The 24,734-nt window shown below is 43.0% G+C and overlaps 1 protein-coding gene across 5 annotated transcripts in view; it reads left to right on the forward strand.

The window, feature by feature from the left end:
- LOC119417509 (IQ motif and SEC7 domain-containing protein 1) overlaps nt 1-24,734 on the forward strand; it is a 121,031-nt gene that overhangs the window by 84,779 nt on the left and 11,518 nt on the right. For 4 of the 5 annotated variants that reach the window (XM_037684721.1, XM_037684722.1, XM_037684724.1 and 1 more), the window contains 4 exons: nt 21,293-21,572; nt 21,766-23,045; nt 23,575-23,736; nt 23,931-24,053. In XM_037684721.1, the coding sequence (XP_037540649.1) occupies nt 21,772-23,045; nt 23,575-23,736; nt 23,931-24,053 (1,559 nt within the window). In that variant the 5' untranslated portion in view covers nt 21,293-21,572; nt 21,766-21,771. Of the gene's footprint in view, nt 1-12,873; nt 13,267-21,292; nt 21,573-21,765; nt 23,046-23,574; nt 23,737-23,930; nt 24,054-24,734 lie in introns of those variants that run through there. The other variant, XM_037684725.1, reaches the window with a different exon arrangement.

A 24,734-nucleotide genomic window follows, 5' to 3' on the forward strand; every position in this document is an offset into this window, starting at 1 on the left:
ATAAATCTTAAAAAGCCCCTCGGAGCTAACATCAGACCCACAAGGAAGCAGCTAAATGAACCGCCACATTTTCAACTCATGCGAGTTTGTCACCGTTTCCTTGTTCTTATGTATGGACCCTCCTTCAGGAGTTCTTATCAGGAGATGGAGCGCGGGTGTCACCCGGTTTGGATGGAGACGTGAGTCGAAGACCTGCTGACTCGCGCCCAGCAGATCCCGTGGACACGTGACATGAAAGGAACTCGCACGCTCAGGATATCTTGTTCCTCTGGAACATGTCGACGTGAATCCGTTTCTCAGCGTGACCTGCGCCAAAGGTTCGGCCTCGTTCTGCTTTTCTGTGGGAAAAAAAAAAAAACGCACGGGGAGTGGCTGCTTTGTCTCTCGGCTTTCGCTCGCTAACCGATGGCCCTCCGGTCGTCCGTGCAGCTTTGAGCAAAACGATTATCTGGCTGATTAATATGGATTTTTGTCGTGTGACGTCTTAAGGTTTCTCTAATCGTCAAACACCAGAAATAAGAGTGAAGGACTGTTGAACCGTGGCTTCTAATGAATATTTAAGCCCAGCCGATCAGGTTCTGTCATGGGTAAACTTATCTTTAGTGTTCTCATGTTCATCCTCGAAAGACCAGGTCCTGGAATAAACTCCGCTTTCTGCTGGGATGTGCAGGAAAAGGGGAAAGAAAGACGTAACTGTCAGGATTTCCTTGAACCTCCTCCGGTCCTGACGCAGCGTTTCTGCTCGGTGAATGTCGCTCATTACTGCTCAGGCCTTTTAACTCTCGGAGAGGAAGACAAATATTGGAGGACGTTATTTTGAGCGCACAGAAGGGAAATCCATTCAAGTAGAAATGGCAGTGCAACGAGTCAGATTTGGTGTTGAGAAAGGACCTGTTTGGGTGGTCTGGTGGCTTTGCTTGAATTTTATTCTTAAAAGTGTGTTGTTGTTTTTTTAGATCACTCAAGGTAATCATGATCCTTCACATCTGCAGTTTTTGGCAGAAACTCCTATTTGTTTCCTGACTCAGCCCTTCCCTCCCGGTTTCAAGAGTTTTACCAAATTAAAGTGCATTTTTCACTTTTACTTGAGCATGAATCAAAATATGAAAGACGTCTTTGAAGAATGGTCACGATTTGGTGTCTGATTTTACGTGTTTCTGCGTTATCTGAGACCCTGACGTGCGGACAAACCAGCACGAGGGGTTCTCGGTGACTGGAGAAGGGCAATGAGCACATATGGAGGGCGGCTGCTTTCATATGCGGTGCCAGCACCAACACTGACTTGTGCCAGTGTGGATGGTTGAAGACGCAGAGCTGAATATCAACACTGTTTACTGCAGGGAGCTTCAGATGCCGTGGAGGTGCAGCTGGGAGGGTGGAGTTCACGGCTGGAGGAAAAGTAAAATGACAGTTTTTCCTCTTCTACGCCGAGAAGCAGGAGTGAGATTTACTCCGAGTCTTCAGGGTTCGTACTAAATATTTTCAAGCAGACAAATATCTGTCCTTTTTTAAAGCTGCGCACATTAATAGAACACTTCACATTCGTTTAAATTGGGGTTTTACAGTAAGGTGATGAGTAATTAATATGTTACCTGCTGTAGATGGTTCTATAAATAGCCTCAGTTTCATGTTTGGGTTTCATTCTGACCAAACCAATGAGCTAATGGCTAGTCTGACTGGAGCTGAGACCAAAGAGGATTGCAACACAAACCATAAAAGTCTCATAGAGGGTCGCCCGAATGCCTTTAGACCTTTACACTGCTATTAGTTTGGCATTACAGTAGTCCCTCAGTTATCACGGGGGCTACGTTCTGGACCCCCACGATAAGTGAAAAACCACAAAGTAGGAACATTTCATTTATTTTAGTACAAACTGGATTCCAAAAAAGTTGGGACACTAAACAAATTGTGAATAAAAACTGAATGCAATGATATGGAGGTGGCAAATGTCAATATTTTATTCGTAATATAACATAGATGACAGATCACAAGTTTAATCTGAGTAAATGTTACATTTTAAAGAAAAAAATGTTGATTCAAAATTTCACCGTGTCAACAAATCCCAAAAAAGTTGGGACAAGTAGCAATAAGTGGCTGGAAAAAGGAAATTGAGCATACAATGAACAGCTGGAAAACCAATTAACACTAATTAGGTCAATTGACAACATGATTGGGTATAAAAAGAGCTTCTCAGAGTGTCGGTGTCTCTCAGAAGCCAAGATGTTAAGAGGATCACCAATTCCACCATTGTTGCACAGAAAGATAGTGCAGCAATACCAGAATGGTGTTACCCAGCGTAAAATAGCAAAGACTTTTAAGTTATCATCATCAACCGTGCATAACATCATCAAAAGATTCAGAGAATCTGGAACAATCGCTGTGCATAAGGGTCAAGGCCTTAAAACTCTACTGGATGCTCGTGATCTCCGGGCCCTTAAATGTCACTGCACCTCAAACAGGAATGCCACTGTCAAGAAAATAACAGAATGGGCTCAGGAATACTTTCAGAAAGCATTGTCAGTGAACACAATCCACCGTGCCATCCGCCGTTGCCAGCTGAAACTCTACAGTGCAAAGAGGAAGCCATTTCTAAGCAAGCTCCACAAGCTCAGACGTTTGCACTGGGCCAGGGGTCATTTAAAATGGAGTGTGGCAAAATGGAAGACTGTTCTGTGGTCAGATGAGTCACGATTTGAAGTTCTTAATGGAACACTGGGACGCCATGTCATCCGGACCAGAGAGGACAAGGATAGCCCAAGTTGTTATCAACGCTCCGTTCAGAAGCCTGCATCACTGATGGTATGGGGTTGCATGAGCGCTTGTGGCATGGGCAGCTTGCATGTCTGGAAAGGCACCAATAATGCAGAGAACTATGTTCAGGTTCTAGAACAACATATGCTCCCATCTAGACGTCATCTCTTTCATGGAAGACCCTGCATTTTTCAACACGATAATGCCAGACCACATTCTGCAGCAATCACAACATCATGGCTACGTAGGAGAAGGATCCGGGTACTGAAATGGCCAGCCTGCAGTCCAGATCTTTCACCTATAGAGAACATTTGGCGCATCATAAAGAGGAAGGTGTGACAAAGAAGGCCCAAGACGATTGAACAGTTAGAGGCCTGTATTAGACATGAATGGGAGAGCATTCCTATTTCTAAACTGGAGAAACTGGTCTCCTCTGTCCCCAGACGTCTGTTGAGTGTTGTAAGAAGAAGGGGGGATGCCACACAGTGGTAAAAATGGACTTGTCCCAACTTTTTTGGGATTTGTTGATGCCATGAAATTTGGAAACAACAGATTTTTCCCTTAAAATGATACATTCTCTCAGTTTAAACTTTTGATCTGTGATTTGTGTTCTATTCTGAATAAAATATTAGATGTTGGCACCTCCACATCATTGCATTCAGTTTTTATTCACAATATGTTTAGTGTCCCAACTTTTTTGGAATCCGGTTTGTATTTATATATATTTAAGGCTTTATAAACTCACACTCCCACATTCTTGCAATGTTCTAAACTCTTAAACCTACATAATTTTAACAACATACGTACATGTACTGCACAGTAGCTACTAGAAAAAATTTATATGGGGACTCACCAGCCTTGGTCCAGTTCTGGTCAGCTCTCTGCAGCCGTGGAGCAGCAGATGGTTTTGAAGAGGGCCAAACCTTTGAAGAGCCAGCACAAAACCACACAATGGTCCTGATCAAGTCCAAATTATCCAGAGAAATCCAGATGAAAAAGTCCGGGTGAGCTCTGGAAAAGATACTGCACCTCCAAGCAACACCTCCCCACTTAAGAGGCTTCATGGACTGTCAAGAAGCAATCAAATTGACCGATGAGGCTGGAAGTAGCCTGGTCCAATTCCCAGTTGGTTCTGATCGGCTCTCTGCATCCACTGAGCACCAAAGTCATTTTGAATAAGGACCAAACTTTTTAGTCGGGTTAGGATCTGATCAAAACTTTCCCTCCATTTTGGCAGAAAGCAGCTGCTGGAAGCGCTGTTGGCTTCTGGGAAGTGTAGTTGTTTTGGACTGGACATACAGTGTAGGCTTATTGAAAGAAAACTACAAAATGGTGGCGCCTGTCTGTAGTATTTTTTTTCGTGAACTTTTTATTTGTACGGTCTCGATCACATGAGTAATGTTAAAGTTGACAATCGTTGAAAAACTGCGAAAGTCGAACCGCGAAGTAGCGAGGGACTACACAGTTATTCTGACAGAAATTAAAGCTGGAAGTGTGACAGGCTGTGCTGGAAGTGCTACAGCTACCTGCTGCTGCTTTTGCCCTTACAAATAATAGAATCCATGGTGTTTGTATAAAACACTGCAACATTTTTTTGGTTGGAGTAGTTTTAATATGGCAGCAATTCATTTTAGTCTTGGTGCTGCTCAGACTAGCTGTTAGCTTGTGAGTTTGGTCAAAATTAAACTACATTTCCATGAAGTGAGGCCATTTAAAAAAGCTATCTACAGCAGGTAAGATATTGATTGTTCATAACATAACAAAAGGTTGGGTGACAGAATGAATGATCTTGCATTAAAAAAGCAATTATTGTTTTATTTTTTAAAGCATTTTAGTCAATCTGCCCTTCACGGATCTGTAGTGAAGACATGCAAACATCTTCAAATACACAAACACATACATGCACGTGCACATACTGTTTGTTTTGCAACACTTCTGTTTTACAGATTAATAATTTATGTTTAATTCCTTTTAGAAAACAATAATGAATTATTCTTGGAGATCAATCCTGAAATCAGGACAGCAACCAGATGGTACTTTTCAAGCGTTTGGCTGATGTTGATCAAATTAGTAACGTGTGTCAAGATCTACAGGCCTCCGTGGTGTCTTTAGGCAGAAAAGCAGAAACTTTAGGACTGTTCAGGGCCTTTAAAATCATTGTCAGCAGACGAGGACATTAGAAATACGCTTTAATACTTTTGTTTTGTAGTGTTTGTGTGTTTGCGTTCCTAGTCTAATAAATATTTATGTGGCACTCTGCAAAGTTACCGTATGTATAATCTGCAATATTATGGATGTAAACATTTTTACTGCGCCTTATTTTCCTGACCTGTTGTGCCATGTAACTTGACGGGTGCGAGTTTGCTGCTGCCACAATTAGATCATAACCAGAAAAAACTAGTTTGTTCCATCCTGGTAACTCAGCTACACCCACTACGAATAAAAAAAAATAAATAAAAAGCTGACCTTGGTCATTTTGAATGACATCACTGCTCTGCTGCACATCATCAGGGGAGCATGTAGTCTCATTTAAAACCAGAGAGAGGCGATGTGACACTGAGAGCCCGCTCTGGACTGTGTCCCAGCATGTGTAAGGGCTCAGTTTTGTCATCCTGTCTGTCTGGCAACAGGCTGCTTTGGTCATCATGACCGCTGAGTATTTATACCCACTATGTGGGTATAAGTGGCCTTTTTCTATGGCCTTTGTCACCTTGAGTAGCTGTGGCTGCTCTGAGCTCGATAGCAGAAACTGTCCAAAATCTATTTTTTTCTTCTTTGTTTCCATTTGACCTCAAAATTTCCCAGAGTCAGAAAAAAGTCCGCTTCACATGGATGTGCCACAAAGGAGCAGATAAGATGAAATCAGCGGGGCGTTCAGTGGCTCTTCTATTGTGTGAAGGTGTATTATTTGTCGTGTTCTTCACAGCTACCTCCCAGTGTTTACCAGAGCGTGTCGCCTCACATGGTGCTATTTTTAGCAGGAAAGAAGTGTGAGGTTCTGTATTTTTATTTTTTATGCTGGGGTGGGGCTACTGAGAAGAGCTTTTGAGAAATACAAAAAAAACAGCCTCGGCTTGGTGTAGCTGAAAATACGATAAATGGTCGAGCATGATTTATTTCTGAGAACGGCAACATTAAACAACATACTGTATGAGCTTTGTTAGAATGTTAATATGCGAGAGAAAAACTGAGTATGAGGCATGGACGTGCAGCTCTGAAGTTCAGTTTTTAAAGAAGCACAGTCTCAGGGAGAACACAAACAAGTGCTTGAGTTTTAAAGTACACGGTTGATTTTGCTTGCTTGGTTTTCACTGAGAACGGTGTTATTCACTTCTGGCCATTTTTCTGCCCACTCCGTCGTTTAAAAAAATGCAAAGAAATTCTGAAAAACTGCTCAGCAGTTGCCCACATTTTTACTTTAGAGCGGTTCAGAATCTTCACCTGGGCTTGACATTGGAATGTGAGAGGAAACCAGAAAAAACCCATCAATAAAAACACAAAATAAAACATGCAAAATCTCAGCTGGGGTGTCAAACTCGGTAACAAAAGGAGGCCAGACTTAGAAACTTAATCCAAGCCACAGGCCAATTTCAGTGGATGCATTAACTGAAGTCCAGTAGCCAACATCTTTTCCTGGTTGCAGGTGCATCAACAGGAGTTTAATCGGTCCCGTCTGATGTTCTCTGTTGCCTTTCCACGTCAAAATCAGAGATAACTGAAAAATACAACCTTTTTCTGGCTTCAAAGTAAGTCCATCCATCCATCCATTTTCTTCCGCTTATTCGGGGTTGGGTCGCTGGGGTAGCAGCCTAAGTAGGGAGGCCTAGACTTCCCTCTCCCCAGCCACTTGGTCCAGGCTCCTCCAGGGGAATCCCAAGGCGTTCCCAGGCCAGCCGAGAAAACATAGTCCCTCCAGCATGTCCTGGGTCTTCCTCTGGTTCTCCTCCCAGTGGGACATGTCCGGAACACCTCACCAGGGAGGCGTCCAGGAGGCATCCTAACAGATGCCCGAGCCACCTCAACTGGCTCCTCTCGATGTGGAGAAGCAGCGGCTCTACTCTGAGTCCCTCCCGGATGATCGAGCTCCTCACCCTATCTCTAAGGGAGAGCCCAGACACCCTGCGGAGAAAACTCATTTTGGCTGCTTGTATCCGTGATCTCGTTCTTTCGGTCACAACCCAAAGCTCGTGACCATAGATGAGGGTGGGAACGTAGATCGACCGGTAAATTGAGAGCTTCGCCTTTTGACTCAGCTCTCTCTTCACCACGACAGACCTGTACAGCGCCCGCTTCACTGCAGACGCTGCAACTATCCGCCTATCGATCTCACGCTCCATTTTTCCCTCATTCGTGAACAAGACCCCAAGATACTTAAACTCCTGCACTTGGGGCAGGACCTCCTCCCTGACCTGCTTCAAAGTAAGTAAGTAAGTAAAGTGCTATGTGTTATCATCATTCTTTGTTCCATACAATGGCTAAATTAGTTCTCTGCATTTAACCCATCGCACCTTGGATACACCCAGGTGGAGCAGTGAGCAGCTATGTAGGCGCCCAGGGAGCAATTAGGGATTAGGTGTCTTGCTCAGAGACACCACGACATGTGGGAATGGCTGGAGATCGAGCCTGGGACTTTCGGGTCCCGAGTTGGCTGATCTACCACTACCCCATCTTGGCTTCAGAGATGTAAGCCATCTGTCATGAAAAATCTGCACTAACTCAAGCATGCTCAGTTTTTTTTAAGCAAAATGAGAACAAAGAAAATATTTTACATTTAAAATATTTTGTCTTGAGGGGCCAAATAAGATGTTAACAAGGACCATATTTGGCCCACGGGCCTTGCATTTGACACACTGTATGTAACGCAACAGTGTACTTGGTTTGTTTGTTTACTGGACTTCTTAGTTTTCACTGGTTTAAAGCCATTAGAGTTTAATGTGAGCAAAAGGTTCAAAAGACGTGTTTTGTTAAAACAGTATAATATTAGACTACTAAGGATTAACATTATTTTTAGTAGTCTTTTACAATAACTGCGTTTCAGCACATGTATTATTACAATTAATTTATTTAAAAAAAAAGGGTTAAAAACTGCTCAGGTAAATTTTTGCTCCTGAATAAATATCACATCTTCCTGAAAGCCATGCTACGATCAGAAAACAGGAAAGCTTTGCCTAAAACTGCAAATGCTAGAAATGCCATTAGCGTGCAACAAAATCTGAAAAACAAAAAAGAAAGAAAAACTTTTAACAGTGTAAAAAAAAAAAAAAATCAGTTACAAAATAAAAAATATGCTATACAATGATTTGATTAAATCTGCTCTGTTAACCTTGGAGCTGAAATCTGTAGCAAATCCTTTTAGTAGAGTCAAAAGACACTTAGCACAGTTTAGCATTAAACTGCATGTAGGAAAACGAGCTTGTCAAAATATACTAATTATTATCAATGAAAGTGTTAAAAGTTACAATTGCAATGTTAATTTTTGTTGTTGGTTTGAAATATGTATCAAATCTCACTAAATGCCATACTATAGCAAGAAAACAGCATAACTTAGCATAAAGCCTCAATGAAGAAACAAATAGCTAGTTAGTGTCAAAATCTAAAAAGAGTAAAACAAATCTATCAGTGTCAATACAAACCAAAAACATTAGTGGACAAAAGCTTGAATAAAGCTGCTCTTTAAAGATTTTTTTTTAGACAATTAGCGTAGTTTAGCCTAAAACAACAAAGGTATAGCTGGCAGGGTGGGCACAGTTACATAACCCACTAACAGCTAATAGCGGAACAAATATTTTGTTTAGCAGATTAGCGTTTTCTCTAACTTTGGAAAGCGTTAGCAGAATTAGCTTCTGCTCAATTAGGTTTCGCCAACTTTTAAGTCCACTAACAAAATTCTCAACCTTGTTCTTGTCTGTTGTGGGCGTGTCTCAAAGAGTCCGTTCAACATGCTATTGGCTTACGTGTACACGTGACAAGACGTGATTGGTCGACGCAGCTTCAACTGGAAGGAGACAGTCGATCGAGTAGGCAGGGTCATTTGAAGGCTGCGGCCGCTGAACTGGGACACAGTTAAAGACTTGTGACGCAGACTGGGTGACAGTCGTCTGAGTGGTTAGCGGTTTAGCATTAGCTTCCATTAATTTATTTTACCTGTTATCAGTTTAGCGTTAACAAAATTAATTTTTAGTTAGCCAAATGTGGGTTAGCGAAGCTAACGTTTTGGTTAGCTGTGCCCACCACTGCTAACCATCTGCCAAAATCTGTTTTATTTAAATGCTAAACACGAATGTAAAGATGTAATGCAAAAAAAAATAAAAAAAAATTTAAAGCTGCTCTCATTTGTTTATTGCTCTGAAATACTTCATATTAAATCACTTTCAATACCTTAATGATGTAAAAAATACAGTTAACCTAGCTTAGCATGTAACGTGTAAGAGAAAGGGATGGTGTCTACCAATAACAAAACACATTGGCACATTTTTGCTTATTTTTTTATTTTTTTATTCCGGTGTGCAGTATGTACTGTATTTAAGATTTAAACATTTCAGTGCCTGATCTGAATGGAGATAGGCTTCGATTGTATTTGCTTTAAAGCAGAAACTATATTGGGGTAAATGGAAACTAGCATCACACAAACTGCACACAAACATGTATGGTATCAATCTTCTCACTATGCTCTGAACAATAAAAGAATGCTGTGGTTATTAAGTGTACTTCCTAATTTCTAACTGCTGCTTCAGAAATCCTCATCCAGCATGTTTATTCTCAGCGTTTAGTTACGTACGTGTTGTTTTGTGTGTCGCTCTGTGGCTCTCTGTGTTGTTGGCTGCAGAAGAATATAAAGATAATAGAATAATAATATAAAGATAAATGTAGCATAGCATAAAACACATACCCTTGTTTTGGAATAATGTTGTACTCATCGTGTCCAGTTCAACCTTCAAGTTTTACACAGTGGTACAAGCAGATTATTTCTGGCCAGAGTGGGATTACTTATTACTACTTTCTGTAGAGACGTACAAACATGGTGGAAAGAGAAAATCCTCTCAGACTTCACTCGCCTCTGATAATCCTTGATCGTTCCCAAAGGATCCCACAGTCAACACATCTGGTCCAGCTTTGCTGCCAGGATGTGATGAGCAGAGGCAACATATCCTTTAATTACTCCTATTTCAGCTCTATTTATACATCTGCTGCCAGATCTTTGTTCATTCTTTGTTCCTGAGAATTTACAGGAGAAATGTGTTTCTTCTGCTCCCCTCCTTCCATACAAAGTCCTCTGTGTTCACAAACCCTCGCGGGCCACTACATCTCATTTAGTACGCTCTTGTATCAAACTATGACATCAGCCCGTTCTAATTGTTTCCAGACTTGGCGAGGGCTGAGTTTTCATTTCATTTTTTCCATTTCTTAGCGCGGGCCTCCGTCGTGCAACATCCAGCAGAAACGAGCAGATAAAAAGAATCGACACATGATGTAACGTAGACAGAAAGCGCCGCTCCAAAATCTTGTGACCAACTTTCCAGGAGCTTTTTTTTTTTTTTTTTGCTTCCCTGATACTATTCAGGTCGCACATTTGTAGGAATCCATCAGATAAAGCAGTGTAGTCACATGCATCTGACCCGTGCATGCCTCTGTGTCCTTAACCCCATGTGTAATGTATTTAACTTTCTTTACAACAAGAATGACAATGAAAAGAATGGGGGGGGGGGGCATTGGAACTGAAGGCGGTGTTGAAGGAGAAGGAACTGAAATGCAGAAAGACCATATGTCGAGCTGAATAAATGGTTTTTTATGAGCAGAGTGGGCCTCTGCCTGGAATTCTCAATGACATCATGCTGGAGCGGCAGGACTCTGGATCTGGGGCTGGAGTGGGCCCTCACCAGACAGGGCAGCGAGACTGGATCGTAACCCTAGAAGAGGAAGTGAGACAGGGAGGCAGGCCCACAGAAAGAGTTACATAGGCCTACAAAGTTTATAAAGACTTGAAACAGTTGTGGGGGTTTATCATCACACGCTTTGTATTCAATATAAGATCACAGTATTACTTCATATCACTTTCAAAAATACATTTCTGCCAAACAAAGCATGCTCTGGAACAAATACCTCATATCATGCAGGCATTTCCAAATTAAAAGCCTGCCCCTGTTTCTGCTTGTTGGGTGAAATGGAACAAAAATGATCAAACAATTGGAGTCCCGGTTTTAATAAAGGAAGTTTGCAATGGTTTGTTATCTGGGTGTCCAAATACTACTTTAAAAAGTCTTTAGTTAATACAAAATGCTGCTGCCAGAGTTTTAACTGGAGTTAGTAGGAGATCATATCTCTCCAGTTTTAGCTTCTCTCCACTGGCTCCCTGTCAAATCCAGAATAGAATTCAGAATCTTACTTCTAACCTACAAAGCTCTCAACAACCTAGCTCCATCTTATATTACAGATCTTATTGTTCCATATTTTCCTAACAGAGTGCTTTGCTTCAGACTGCAGGTTTACTCGTGGTCCTTAGAGTTTCTAAAAGCAGAATGTGAGGCAGATCTTTCAGTTCTCAGGCTCCTCTCTTGTGAAACCAACTTCCAGTTTCTGTCCATGAGGCTGACACATTGTCCAGTTTTAAGACTGGGTTTAAGACTTTCCTTTTAGATAAATCCTATAGTTAGGGTTGGCTTGTTATACTGCTATAGACTACTGGAGGACAAATTGACCTCAATTTCCTTAAAAGAATTGTTAAAATTGAATAGTTTTCATTTGATACTATTTCTATCTTAACGTGATTCTTGACCTGCCATTGTGTATCTGTTCCTCTCAAACCCGTCCGGTTGAAGCAGGTGGACGCTTGTCCTGAGTCTGTTTCTGCTAAAGGTTTCTTCTTCATGAGGGAATTTTTCCTTTCCACTGTCGCTTTCGTGTTTGCTCAAGATGAGAGTTCTGCGATGGAGTTAAACTCAAAGCAGTCTGCTCCTCAGATAAATAATGTTAAATTATTTTTTTATATATATGAATGTTTCTGTTCAGTGCCCTGAGACAACTTGAACTGAACTGAATTGAAGATCCTAATTTTCTTTCATTGCCTGTTTTTCGCCCCATGCTTGGTTTCCAGTGGGAGATGAGCGGTTGTGTGATTTTGGTGCAGTGTGTAAGTTGAGTCAAATATCTGCACCTTCCTGAGGTGTTAGCAGCTGTAGTCACCAGAGTAAGGCCAAGGTCTCCAAACTGAAATAGATCAGCTGGTCAGGACTGTCCGTCCGCCTGTCTGCACGTAATCGTTCAGCTTTAGTCTCTCTTTGCTGGTCACTTGTCAAAACGCCTGTTAAAAGGTTGTTTTGCCTCTAATCCTGCACCTTTCATTTGAAGCCTTTGATGAAAACGGTGAGGAGGAGGTGATCATTTCAGCGCTTCGGGCCTCTAATTAGAAGAATCTCCAGTAGACCTTGTGTATGTGAGTGTTTGGATGATTAGGATGCCTGTAAACTGGCTCCATGTGGGAGTCATTCTCCACTGTTTCCTGTGCCCGTTGTCATTACATAGAAAATACTTCTGACTTGGGGCCAGTTTACCCCAACCCCCTTGTCTCAGAGGGGTGATTAGTCTGTGGCTTGTAAAGTCCAGCATCAAGACGCTGTCAGTTCAGGCTCTGATGTATGTCTGGGTCTCAGACCTTAGAGGGGATAGAGAAATGTGAACGGAAATGCTTTTATTTTCTTACTGCACGTTTTAAAAAATCAAGGTCTGAAAGGTTGTTTGCTTTTACCATCTCAGCAAGTTTAAATCTTTAATGTTGTTTCCTTGAACCACTTTTGCCCTCGTGTCCTCATACTCCACCTTTTCCCCTTTATCTGGATTTCCTCTGTACCAAAAAGCTCATCCTCTGTACTCTTTCCCCACCTTCCTTATCTCCTATGTTTCAACACTTTTCCTCATCTCTTGTATTTGCTCTTTGGTTTCCATTTCATGTAACGTACTATTCAGCTTCTCCGGCAGCAGCCTTGACTGTTTGCACGGCTCTTTCCTGCACGGTTCTGGACGTCCAAGAGGTATTTTTTTTACAAATCCTGCTCAGCTACAAGCCCACCGTGCTTTCACACCCCCCTTTTCCCTGCTCCCCGCCCTCCTTCCATACTGCTCAGGGCCTGGCAGAAACTCGCACTCCACCGATTCCAGAGCCTCCACCCCCCCTTTAAACTCCTACCAGCCCGGCACAGAGGACAGGGAGGAAGAAAATACAAAAAGAGAGAGCTCTGTTTGTCTGTCAGGGATTACAGACTGCCACTCAACTCTGACGTGCTCCGTAGGAAGCTGCGTTCAGAGGAATGGGAACCTTGGCGAGAAGCAGAGACGCTGCAGCAGATGGTCGTTTTGAGATGTATCTGTCTGTCAGAGGAAGCTTTTAGGCAATATGAGCACCGGCGAGGGGACCCTCTAATGTTTGGACTACATCACCTAGTGAGCGCTGGCCAGCATGTGGTGTTTGCAGTGTAATTCAGAGAAGACCCAGTCGCTGCTGGAGCTGGAGCTGAATGGCTGGTAAGACTGATGGAAGACGGTAAAATGTTTGTTTTTAGGTGCTTTTCTCCACCGGACGAGGCTACACCTGACTGCGAGTCCTGGTTGTGTTCAGTAAACAAGAGGAAGGAGGTCTGTGGCATTTGCACAAATTCCAGAGAAAGGATGACGGGAGGAACGCGAAAACCTTGAGACCGCAAACTCCAAAGAATGGTTTGCCATCCCAGTTTGGACTCCCTCACGATGGAAAACAGATCCCGTCCTCACTCTGAGTCACTGTGTTTAGTCTCACTGTACAGAGTCCATCGGCGAGCCGGGTTGAGACGCATTCCTGTGGTTTATTGGGGCCCCTGCTGTGATTATGTGCTGTTTGATAGCAGGAGGGGTTCAAGGACAGGTGCTGAGCAGTGTTGAGGATACCTTAATTATTCATCCCCCATTGATAAAGACTCCTGACAGGAGGGAGGAGGGATCAGACAGAACAAGACCCAGCAGCTAACGGGACCAGTATCGATTTCTGATTACTTTCTAAGCGTGCAGATGGCACCTACAAACCCTCAGCTCCAGTCTTTTGTGTTGCAGTCAAGTATGTTTTAATTTGCTGCAGCTGCGCTTCACTTATAAGGCTTTTATTTCAAGTCACTGTGCAAATTCTCCAGCTCTGCCGCTTAACCAACCTTTCTGGAAATCGTGTTTGTAATTGGGATTAACGTAAGGGAATCTACAGCGTTTGTGTTTTCACAAATTTCATACCCAGCCTTTCTATGGCAATTTTATGCCAAACATAAAGTCATAAAATAGTGCAAGACCATCTTTTAAAAGAGCAAAAAACAGCCATATTGTTAGGAACGTTTGAGTAAAAAAGCAATTTTAAAAAGAGCATCAAAGATAATTACACTGGTTTTGTACTGGTTTTTGCTGTTTGTGGAGCCGGTTTAGGTATAAAATTGACCTCGCCAGAACCAGTAGACCTTATGGGGACCAAAGCTCGGTCTTAATCTGGTGTATTTTGGAGTTTGGGTTGCGTTTTTACTGGTAATGGTCTGAGTTAGACTACAAAAACGAATGGAAGTCAACAGTGTGTGTGTTTATGGGGATTCAATTAGTTTATCTTTTAATTTTTTTTAGTTTATGTGCTATGAAACAATATTTTTGCTAATAAGTTTTAGACATAATTGTAACAAAACCATTTGTTTCTTTCATGTTTGCTATATTATCGGCAGCAATGGAAGCAAAAACAGCCATTAAAAAGCTTCAAATGATTATCACCAAAAAAACAACAACATGTTAATCAAGCAACGTGTAAAAATGTTGCAAATATGTGACAGTTTGTCATCAAACAAGCAGCAGAGATTACTCATGCATTTGGCTTCTGTGTGCGTATATTTGGCTGCTAATGCTAATGAACACAACACACACTGGGATAAACAAATGCTCATTGGAAATTATTACAGAAACATGAATTAATTGATATTTTTGTTGTGCTTTTCCACGTTCCAAACAACAAAATAAATGAAATATTTTGTGCAGCCAATGACATGTTTCAGTTGGTAAAACAGTGTAAACATCAAGCCACATGCTCGTTAAAGTGCACGACAAACAAACATGATCATGCAGACATACTCAAGATTATATGAAATAGATGAAGTCATAAATGGTAATAGTGAGCAAACCTATGCTTAAATCGCTCTAAAATTCAATGAAGACTACCGTATTCTACGGCCTATAAGTCACAGTTTTTTTACATAATTTACATGCCCTACGACTTATAGGCCGAAGTGACTTATTTATGTTTTGTTTCCAATATTTATAAACCAATTTTTGGCTGAGATACGACTGTTCTCATTCATTCGGACATTAAAAATATTGAATACTACCATTTTCAGCCGCTAGATGGCACTCGAGTAGTATGGCATGCCGTTGTGTCCTGTAATAGATAAAAATGAATATTAGTTACACAATCGACTTGCCATAGACTGTCACCTGGAACAACTGTCAAATCAGTTTCATTTTGCAAACAAATAATTGTTTTTAGGTGCTTATCTTGTTAAATTTCAAAGAAATCCACATCGAGTCGTCCCTCTGCGCACTCCCGCTTCCGCAAATTGATTTTTGACATACAGCTGATGTGACCGTCAAAGTGCATTTATTAAGGAAAAGTTCAATTGAGACACGGGCAGCACGGTGGCGCAACTGGTAGAGCTGCTGCCTCTCAGCGAGCAGGTCCCTGGTTCAAACCCCGGTCCAGGGGCCTTTCTGGGTGGAGTTTGCATGTTCTCTCCGTGCATGCGTGGGTTTTCTCCGGGTACTCCGGTTTCCTCCCACAGACCAAAAACATGCATGTTAGGCTGATTGGTAACTCTAAATTGTCCCTAGGTGTGAGTGAGAGAGTGAATGGTTGTTTGTCTCGTGTGTCTATGTGGCCCTGTGATGGACTTGCGACCCGTCCAGGGTGTACCCCGCCCCTCGCACAGTGATTGCTGGACATGGGCACCAGCGACCCCCGTGACCCAAAATGGAATAAACGGGTAAAGAAAATGGATGGATGGATAAATTGAGACACACATTTACAATAATTTTAAGCAAACAGAGAATTGTTTTTGTGTTAATCTTGTTAAAGTCCTCCCGTGCACGCTCCCGCGGCCGCCATTTGGCAGTCGATCTGTTTCACAACACCGGCCCACATTTCCATGTTGTCAGCAGCGACGCTTAACAAACGCATCCGTCAGCTGTGACGCATAATAGATGGACTTATATGGCGAAACAACGTATTTACTTTTTCCCATTTTATTAGATGTATTTGGACTGATGCAACTTATATGGCAGTGTGACATGTACGGCGGAAAATACAGTAGTAGTCATGATTGGACCAAGGGTTCAATGAAAAGTAGCGACCAGATGAGCTTCAGTTCTCAGGGAAACTCCACTCCACTTTTTACAACGTTTTAAAAAACCTTCATACAAATATAGAGAAAATTAAAGTCTGCGCTTCCAAACAGTAGTCCACAAACCGATGAGTGACGTCAAGGTGGCTGATCCACATTTTTCATCCTCTCTGTGGTCCTCCAATAGTCTGTTTTCCACATAAAGGCGTTCAGCTGCCAGAAGGCCGAATGTGATTTATAGATACTTTAAAAAAAAACTCTCTCAAGCTGAAGTACACAACTGACAGTAGTTATCAACCATGAGTTGTAATGAGACTCCAGTCGACTATTTTTTGTCCGCAGCACGCTCTCAGGAGCGGTGCTGTCAGTCCGCTGGCCCCGCACAGCCTTCCAGGATGCAGCTGTGTTGAACTGTAAACCCCCGGCTCGTTCCTCCGTGTCTTTTTATAGCCGTTAGAAAATAACTCTGGCGTCCAGTTATTGGTGCCTAAACTTCGGCTACAGCTGAGTGTCCTTTGGCAGGTTCTTCTCTGAACGCTGGACGTAAATAATTTGTTACTGTGTGAGCCTCTTGAGCTTCAACTTAAAAAATAAATTCAAACAAACCAAACAGGCTGATGTCCCCCCTCACTGAGGGATTTGGATAATATGAATGTTGTGTAGTTTTGGAGATGAGTGTTTGTCTGGACTGGAATGAAACAGGGAATGCAAGTAAAACTTTTTTTTTTTTTGGTTGTTTGAGGCCGTACAGAGGGACTGATCCTGGCAGGTGGAGGGAACATTTCCATCTATGACCAGGTGCAATGGCAGTGCTAGGGGGTGGTGAATGGTGACCGTGGCCCCTGTAGATTAAACTTTGGCCACCCCAAGGGCCACCCGATCATTTGAGGAAACTATACGTTTAAGCAATATAAAAGCATAGTTTTCATACTTTATAGTTTTAAGCATAGAAAGCAGTTTCCTGAAATGATAGGGATGATCAGTTTACACACGTATATGACGGTGGCCATCTTGGATTTTGATGTGACAGCCCAATTTTCAACAATTTTATTTTATTTTTTTACACCTTGATGCAGCAACACACCCAAATTAAAGTCGGCATGTTGTTTATTTTTTAAGTTATTCATCTCACAGAGTTAACATATGTAAATATATGGTGGCAGCCATCTTGGATTTTGATGTGGTGACCCAATTTTTGAAAAGAGACTTTGCTTACGCCTAGATGTAGCCACGCAGCACAATGGAAGTCGATACGTCACTTATTTTTTAAGTTGGCACGCTTATAATTTGCACGGTCGGACAGCGTATTTCTAATCTCCCCTCTTTGGCGGAGGACAAAAAAGAAGGAATCATTTTGACATCTGCCTGCCGAGGTCTGGTGCGTGCATTTGGATCTACGAGCTGTCCGAGTCATTTTGAAAAGAGAGAAAACATCTGCTCATGTGCTGCTCGGAGCAAATGTCAGTGCACGTGGGGCGAGCAGTGTGATGTGGAGGTGCTGTTTGGGTTTTATTGGAAGGGCCACTTTACTACCCGTGTTTATTTACACACACAAACAGCAGCTCTGTGCTGTAAGGTTAAAGGAGGAATGCAAGTGGGAATTTACTGTAAGTGTTCGAGCTTGTGTGATATCGCCCTTTAATTTAAGTAAAATATTAACTACTTCTTCAGAATCTATCATAAGCTTCTTCATGCACCAAATAAACATTAATTTGTTGGTACAGAAGGTCAGTATTTCCACTTTAAAACTGTAATGTTCTTTTATAACATAGGTTTTCTAAATAATTGGGGCATTTGTACTTATTTCTGTAAGCTGTCTTAAAAAAAAGAGAAGGTCCTCCCATCTTTTATTTTCTTCATCTTGAATCATAAAAAAGGAAGTCAGATGTCATGCTTACATTTATTTAAGATCTGAATGCGTGTATAAAGAACGTTATTTATCTTTTCCATCAGTTGGGGCTGTGGACGTCTTTGTGTCTTTGTTTGGGGAGGGGGGGGGGGGGGGGGTTACATCAGTTCCACGCTGCAGCTCACTCAGTCTGCACTTCATTAGCTCTCTTGTGTTCCCAGAACCGCCGTAGATGTGACTCCTCTTTTCCGGGATGTCGGAATGTTTCTCCCTCAGGTCTGACTGATGGAATGGGTTGAGGCCTGGGCAGGGGTCCTGTTTGCTCAGGATGTGTTAGGAGAAGGGGGGGTTGAGAAGGGAGACTGTGGCCCCCTGCTCCAATCCCCACTCCCCTCCAGGTCCCCGAATCCGAAAATCACTGCCAGCCGTGTTGACGTTCTTCTCCACGGTCTGCATCGGGAGCAGCATGGGTGGAAGTGGAGCCAGCCCAGAGGGACGGTCGCTGCAAGCGCCGGAGGATCAGATTTCAAAGCTGCGTGGTCACAACCAGGAGGTGGTCTCCTGTCCAGAATGCGCTGCTGCCTAAAATATCATCTCTTACGTTTGTTCTCTCTTCCATGGCGGACAGTTGACCTTTCAGATGAATTTTCGGTGACCTCAGAGCAGAAACTGCTGCCGCCGTCTCCCCCACGAACCAGCCACCGCCCAGATACTTGGACGGTTGAACGCGAGGCAGAAAATAATCACTAAAAATGAAGAAAAGGTTCTGGCCCATGGGTCCCACTGGGGAAAAGCAGCTTTTCAACCCTAGTTTTGATTTGGAGCCTCTGAGGTTTTTGGAGTTGATGAAGACTTCAAACCCAGAGGAGGCCTGTGGGCTTTAAACAGAGCAAACATGCTGTTGTTGTTTTTAGTAATGTTGTTCATTTTTATTACATTTTACCCACCAATCAAACTTCTTCTGAATGACTCCCAGCTGTATTCTGGCTCCGCGGCAGCAGTGGTGTGACTCTTAACTCGACTGATGGCAGCTCTGCAGTTTGCTACGACACGTTGAGGAGCTTTATCCCAGGAGTGGTTATACAGGAAGGTAGGATTTAGTGTTCTGGTGTCGGTCCAGCAGAACGAGTCGTCTGTTCTGAGCCACAATCAAACCCACCGTGTTTACAGGGTGTCCAAGTATAGCTGCCACCCAGAGACAGTCGACGCTTCCTGTCACGTTCTTGTTCGGCCTCGTGGTTTTGGCACGATTGACAAATAAGACGGGGGCGTGCGTTTGGTGGAAACGAACAGCTGAGCTTCCACAGTAAAAAGTCGACTGGAAAAGTCGTGGGTTTTTGGTTGTGTTTGGAAAAAAGCTCATCCTAACAATAAATTTATAGCTGTCTTTATCATAAAATAAGGCGATAAGTCGTTTAGGTTTCTGTTTATCAATATGTGCTCGCTGGTCTTCTGTTTTGCAGGTAAAGCCATGACGATGATGTCAGTACATGCTTATTTAAACTCTGTTGGCCAGTGACTTAAAGTTGAGGCCTTTCAGCTTTTGTTTGTTTTGTTTTGTGTTTTTTACTAATCTATAGCAGAGATCTAGATATAAATAGTGGGGAGACAAAGTATAAAACAAACTTAAATTTCTTGGAGGACTGTACAGCATACATGCCAGCTGCCTTGCATGCCAAGGTTTTAAGCAAGGATCTTGTGCAATCCTTTAGTGCTCGACCTTTCTGTTGGGAATCACTCTCAGCTACTACCATACAAAATTTTGCTAAATTTCTACAAAACTGGCTGAGCTATAGCCATTTTTATGTTTTCTACGGTTGATTGGCTGTGGCGGCCACCTTCATTTGGTGTGAGTCTAGAAATTAATCACTTGCAGACACGCATCCAATGGTTATTTTGCAGGATTTCAATAAAATTCGCCCTGTGGTTCAGGAGTTATTTTGCAAACAGACAGGCAAGCACAGCCACAGGCATTTACAAGATCATCCACCTTTCGTGGCAACAGGGGATAAATATGCATTTATGTCAGCTTTAAATAACAGTTTTAATGTAGGTGAATGGAAAATCCAGTAAATGTCACATTGCCATTTATGACTATTGGTGATTTAGGCTCCACTTCATACACATGGATTTTTATATTTCTTGGTAATATGTTGATCAGGAGCACAGCAGCACTTTAGTTTGGAGCTGAGGTTTTAAATATTCTCCCAAATAATTTTACTAGTAATTACTAGTCTTAAAGCTTTTACAAATATGCATTTATAAGTTCTTCGTAAGCTCTCTTGTTGTTTAACCAATAGCACGCACATGTATTGCAAATCAATAATTGGTTATCAGCAGTGTTTTATAAGTTACCGCACTGCACTCGTAGGGTTTTCACCTCGTGCATCTGCTGTTTCCACTTGTGGAACTTCCCTTTTTCTTCTCAGGGTCGATTGCTTTAGGCAGTTTGTTGCCGGACGGTAATTTCAGTGCTGTCTAATGAAGGAAGTAGATTGTGTACACTGTCTGGGTGTGTCGAGTCACAGTTCAAGCACATTTGGCTGCGAGCACACCGTGGAGGAGGAGGAATATTAGTTTGATGTTTTTAATTCAGCCGGTCGGCACCTCATTCAGCTCCGCTGTGGCTTTTCTTCTTCTTTTGTTTTAAAAGGAATCCATGAAGTTGTATTTACTCTGCCATCCTACTCTAAACTGGACTTTGTATCCTGAACTGGGACAGCATGTCATTGCTCCTACAAATATGATGTAATTCCCCAGTGGTCTCTGATTGGCCTTTAACTTGACATAAACTTTGGTTTCCTGGAGGAGGCTGTGTACTCTGGACTTCACTGAAAGAATGGTGGACAAGATATGGAGGAAGAGCTGGCATTTTTTGGAAAATAGGTGGTCTTTACACAATAAGCAGTCCCCTTGTAGGTCTTCAGAGCATAAGCATGTGTGAGTACCACCTGTTTTCAGCTGTGTGAGATTTAATTGTTCTAGGACAGAGGGTGTTTTGAGTTTTGGACTGTTTACTTGTCATTTTACATATGACATATGTGGCAGTATCAAACGGTTTGACTTAATAGAAGAGGAGTTCTCCATTTTATTTGGTTTTAAAATTACAGCGTCTAACTCATTTACACACAATATGCTATTTATTACTGTAATGTCATACTTGTTTGTATATAACAAAGTTGTGACTTAAGACACTGGAGATAAATTGCCTCCTGCTGTGGAAATAAAAGCAAAACATCATAGTTTGTCAAACAGGTCTCAGTTCGATCGTTGGCTTTACTAAAATTGTCACTCTCATCCGCTCTTGTTGCAGTGTGGAAGGGGATGGACGGCCCGGTGACAGCGGCCCTTCACTGGATGGCAGAGCCAGCTATGGCCAGGGTCCGGTAACTCACGGCTCGGCCATCAGTCCCGACCGGTTCGACAGCCAGCTTTATAGCCACGGGGTCCAACCCGGACCACAGAGGCCTCGCAGGCCCAAGCTCCAGCACTCACAGTCCATCCTTCGTAAGCAGGCTGAGGAGGAGGCCATCAAGCGCTCCCGTTCGCTCTCCGAGAGTTATGAGCTCTCTGCTGACCTTCAAGATAAACAGGTATGCCTAAAATCAGCATATAGCTTTTCTGTAAAATAAATTACCTCAAGCACCACCTGTGTCATGTTATAGTTCACTTTGTCAAAGACGCAACAACGATACCGGCAACATAATGCTGTAGACAACTACAGCTAAAAACAAATACTCATTGGACGGCAGGTTGACACCTAATATACTCCATCTATTTTGCTAGGTGGAGATGCTGGAGCGTAAATATGGTGGAAGATTCATAACTCGACATGCAGCTCGCACCATCCAGACAGCCTTCCGACAGTATCAGATGAACAAGAACTTTGAACGTCTCAGGAGTTCCATGTCAGAGAACCGCATGTCCAGACGCATCGTTCTCTCTAACATGAGGATGCAGCTGTCATTCGAGGGCCCTGAGAAAGTACACAGCTCGTATTTCGAAGGGAGGCAGGTGTCCATGACGGAGGACGGCACCCCGCTGTCCATGGTGCAGTCTGAATGTGGAGATGTTGAAGTCCACAAGCAGGCGAACAGGACTTCTCACACAGGACCGCAGGGAGACCTGACGGACACCATCACTGAGCTGGAGGACGCCTTCTCCAGGCAGGTCAAGTCTCTGGCTGAGTCGATTGATGACGCCTTGAATTGTCGCAGCCTTCAGGGGGACGAAGGTCCTGATCCCGAGGCCATGGTCTGCTCTAAGGTGGAAGGGGAGGTGCCTTATCAGGTGAAGTCTCACCGCAGGGCAGCCGGACGGATGCGCGATGAAACTATGGCATCCTACAGCGATGTTACTCTGTTTATCGACGAAGAGGACATGTCCCCTTCGGCCGCTCTGTCCAGGTCCGGAGACCAGCCGTCCAGTATGGAATCAGACTTACGGCTGCAGTCTGTGAACTCTTCCCAAGAATACTGGCCTATTGAATCTAAAGACGAGGGCCGTGACACAGACACGAGCTGCCGCAGCACTCCCTCTTTAGAGTGCCAAGAGCAGCGTCTCCGAATGGACCATCTCCCTCTGCTGACCATAGAGCCTCCCAGTGATAGCTCCGCAGAACTCAGCGACCGGTCCGAACGTGGCTCCATCAAACGGCCGCCCTCGTACGAGTCCCACGGCCACATTGTAACATCCTCCCAGGCAAGCCCTAAACACATTTCTCACGGACCTCCACCACGAGCTCCCCCCCGTGACGACGATGCACCTCTGCGCCATCGCCACCGACAGCTAGAAAGTCACTTGGCCATCAACGGTTCAGCAAACAGACAGAGCAAGTCAGAGTCGGACTTCTCAGACGGGGACAATGACAGCATCAACAGCACATCGAACTCAAATGACACCATAAACTGCAGCTCAGAGTCCTCGTCAAGAGACAGCCTGCGAGAGCAGACGCTTAGCAAGCAAACCTACCACAAAGAGACTCGCAACAGCTGGGACTCCCCCATCTTCAGTAACGATGTTATCCGCAAGAGACACTACCGCATCGGCCTCAATCTTTTTAACAAGTAGGTTCTCCGCCCTAATGAAGCTGGTTGATTCCTGTTTATTGTAGCATGTGAATGAACTACACGATCGAGAGGGTTTTTGAAGATGGTGGCTAACGAACAGTATCATCGCTCAGCCGTGTCAGGATCAAATATAAAAATACTCGCCCTGCTGTTTGTGAGAAAGAGCAAATTAGGAACGTCAATCTCTTGGTGTGCATCATTTAACCTAGATTTATTTTCCTCTCTTGCAGAGTGAAACACATTTTAGTGGCACCATTTTTTTTTATTATTTCCGATCAAATTTTGCCTAAACATAAATTCTGATCAATTCAGTTAAATTGTATTAAAACTGTAAAGATTTGTATGTTTAGCTTCAAGCTGATAGATAATGCCTGTGCATCATTTTCCTCAGCCTAATAACTGAGTTGTCAAGGAATTTGCCTCAAGTTGTCATCAGTATGAATTTTCAGAGATTTCTAGCAGTTGCATTGGTTGGTTGACATTAAGGGTTAAAAGTGTTATTTCTGGTCTGTGTTGAACTTTGCAGGAAGCCAGAGAAGGGCATCCAGTATCTGACTGAGAGGGGATTCATACCCGACACGCCGGTTGGTGTGGCTCACTTCCTGCTTCAAAGAAAGGGACTCAGCAGGCAGATGATCGGAGAGTTCCTCGGCAATCGACAGAAGCAGTTTAACAGAGACGTCTTAGAGTACGTAGAATTTGGTTAAAACGTGTTTAGCACAAAAAAGACCAGAAACACTAGTTTTATACTTGCTGAAATATCGTCATTGATGGCATGAGGGTCAAACTGTTCCAGTTAAAATAATATTTCCATATTGAGTAAAATAGCAGTACATTAGTATTTAATTTACTTTCTGTCTATTTCCTCTCCTTGCGCACCAGTTGTGTGGTGGATGAAATGGAGTTCCAGGCCATGGAGCTGGATGAGGCCCTCAGGAAGTTTCAAAACCACATCCGAGTCCAGGGTGAAGCCCAGAAAGTGGAGAGGCTGATTGAAGCCTTCAGGTTAGGCTACAACCTGATGTTAAGTACGTCAAGAGTCCAGTAATGGCCAGAACCATTACTGTGTTTGACCATGATGGAAAACACTGATGCTCTGTGGATTTATTCAGTCTCAACGCTGAGGCCTTGTGGGTCATTTTGACCCAAGGGTAGCAGGAGGGTTAACACCTATCAACATTTATTTTCTGTCTGTTGATTGTAGCTAAACTAATGGTTAAACCGGGGCTATTCAACTGGCAGCCCAGGGGCCAATTGAGGCCCATAGGTGAATTCAGTTGGGCCCACCAATGGGTTCATTTTTAAATAAAACTAGATTTTAAACCATAAAACTAACTTACTTAATGACAATAACTGCTGGATGTCCGGCCCCTGATTCTTGGCTTTCAGCAACTATGACCCCTGAGCAGTTTAGTTGAAAGGCCCAGGGTTAAACCAATGTGTGTTTCTAAGAAGAAAAATGTTAGAAAAATGCTAACTTTATAATAAAGTTGTATATGAAACGATAAACCATCCTTGCTGCTGTGTTGTTTAGATAATTTGTGGTGCACAAAGAGAACATGTTGCAGCATTACTTCTGTTTTCCTTTGTCAGCATTAAAAATGTTTCCTCTAACCAGTGAGATGTGTTTGTCTCTGCTTTGTGGCCTGTTTTCTTTTTTCCCCCTTCTTTTTGAGTTGTAAACTG

The sequence above is a fragment of the Nematolebias whitei genome, chromosome 11 (assembly GCF_014905685.2).
Source record: "Nematolebias whitei isolate Nwh7 chromosome 11, NemWhi1, whole genome shotgun sequence".
Taxonomy (NCBI): domain Eukaryota; kingdom Metazoa; phylum Chordata; class Actinopteri; order Cyprinodontiformes; family Rivulidae; genus Nematolebias; species Nematolebias whitei.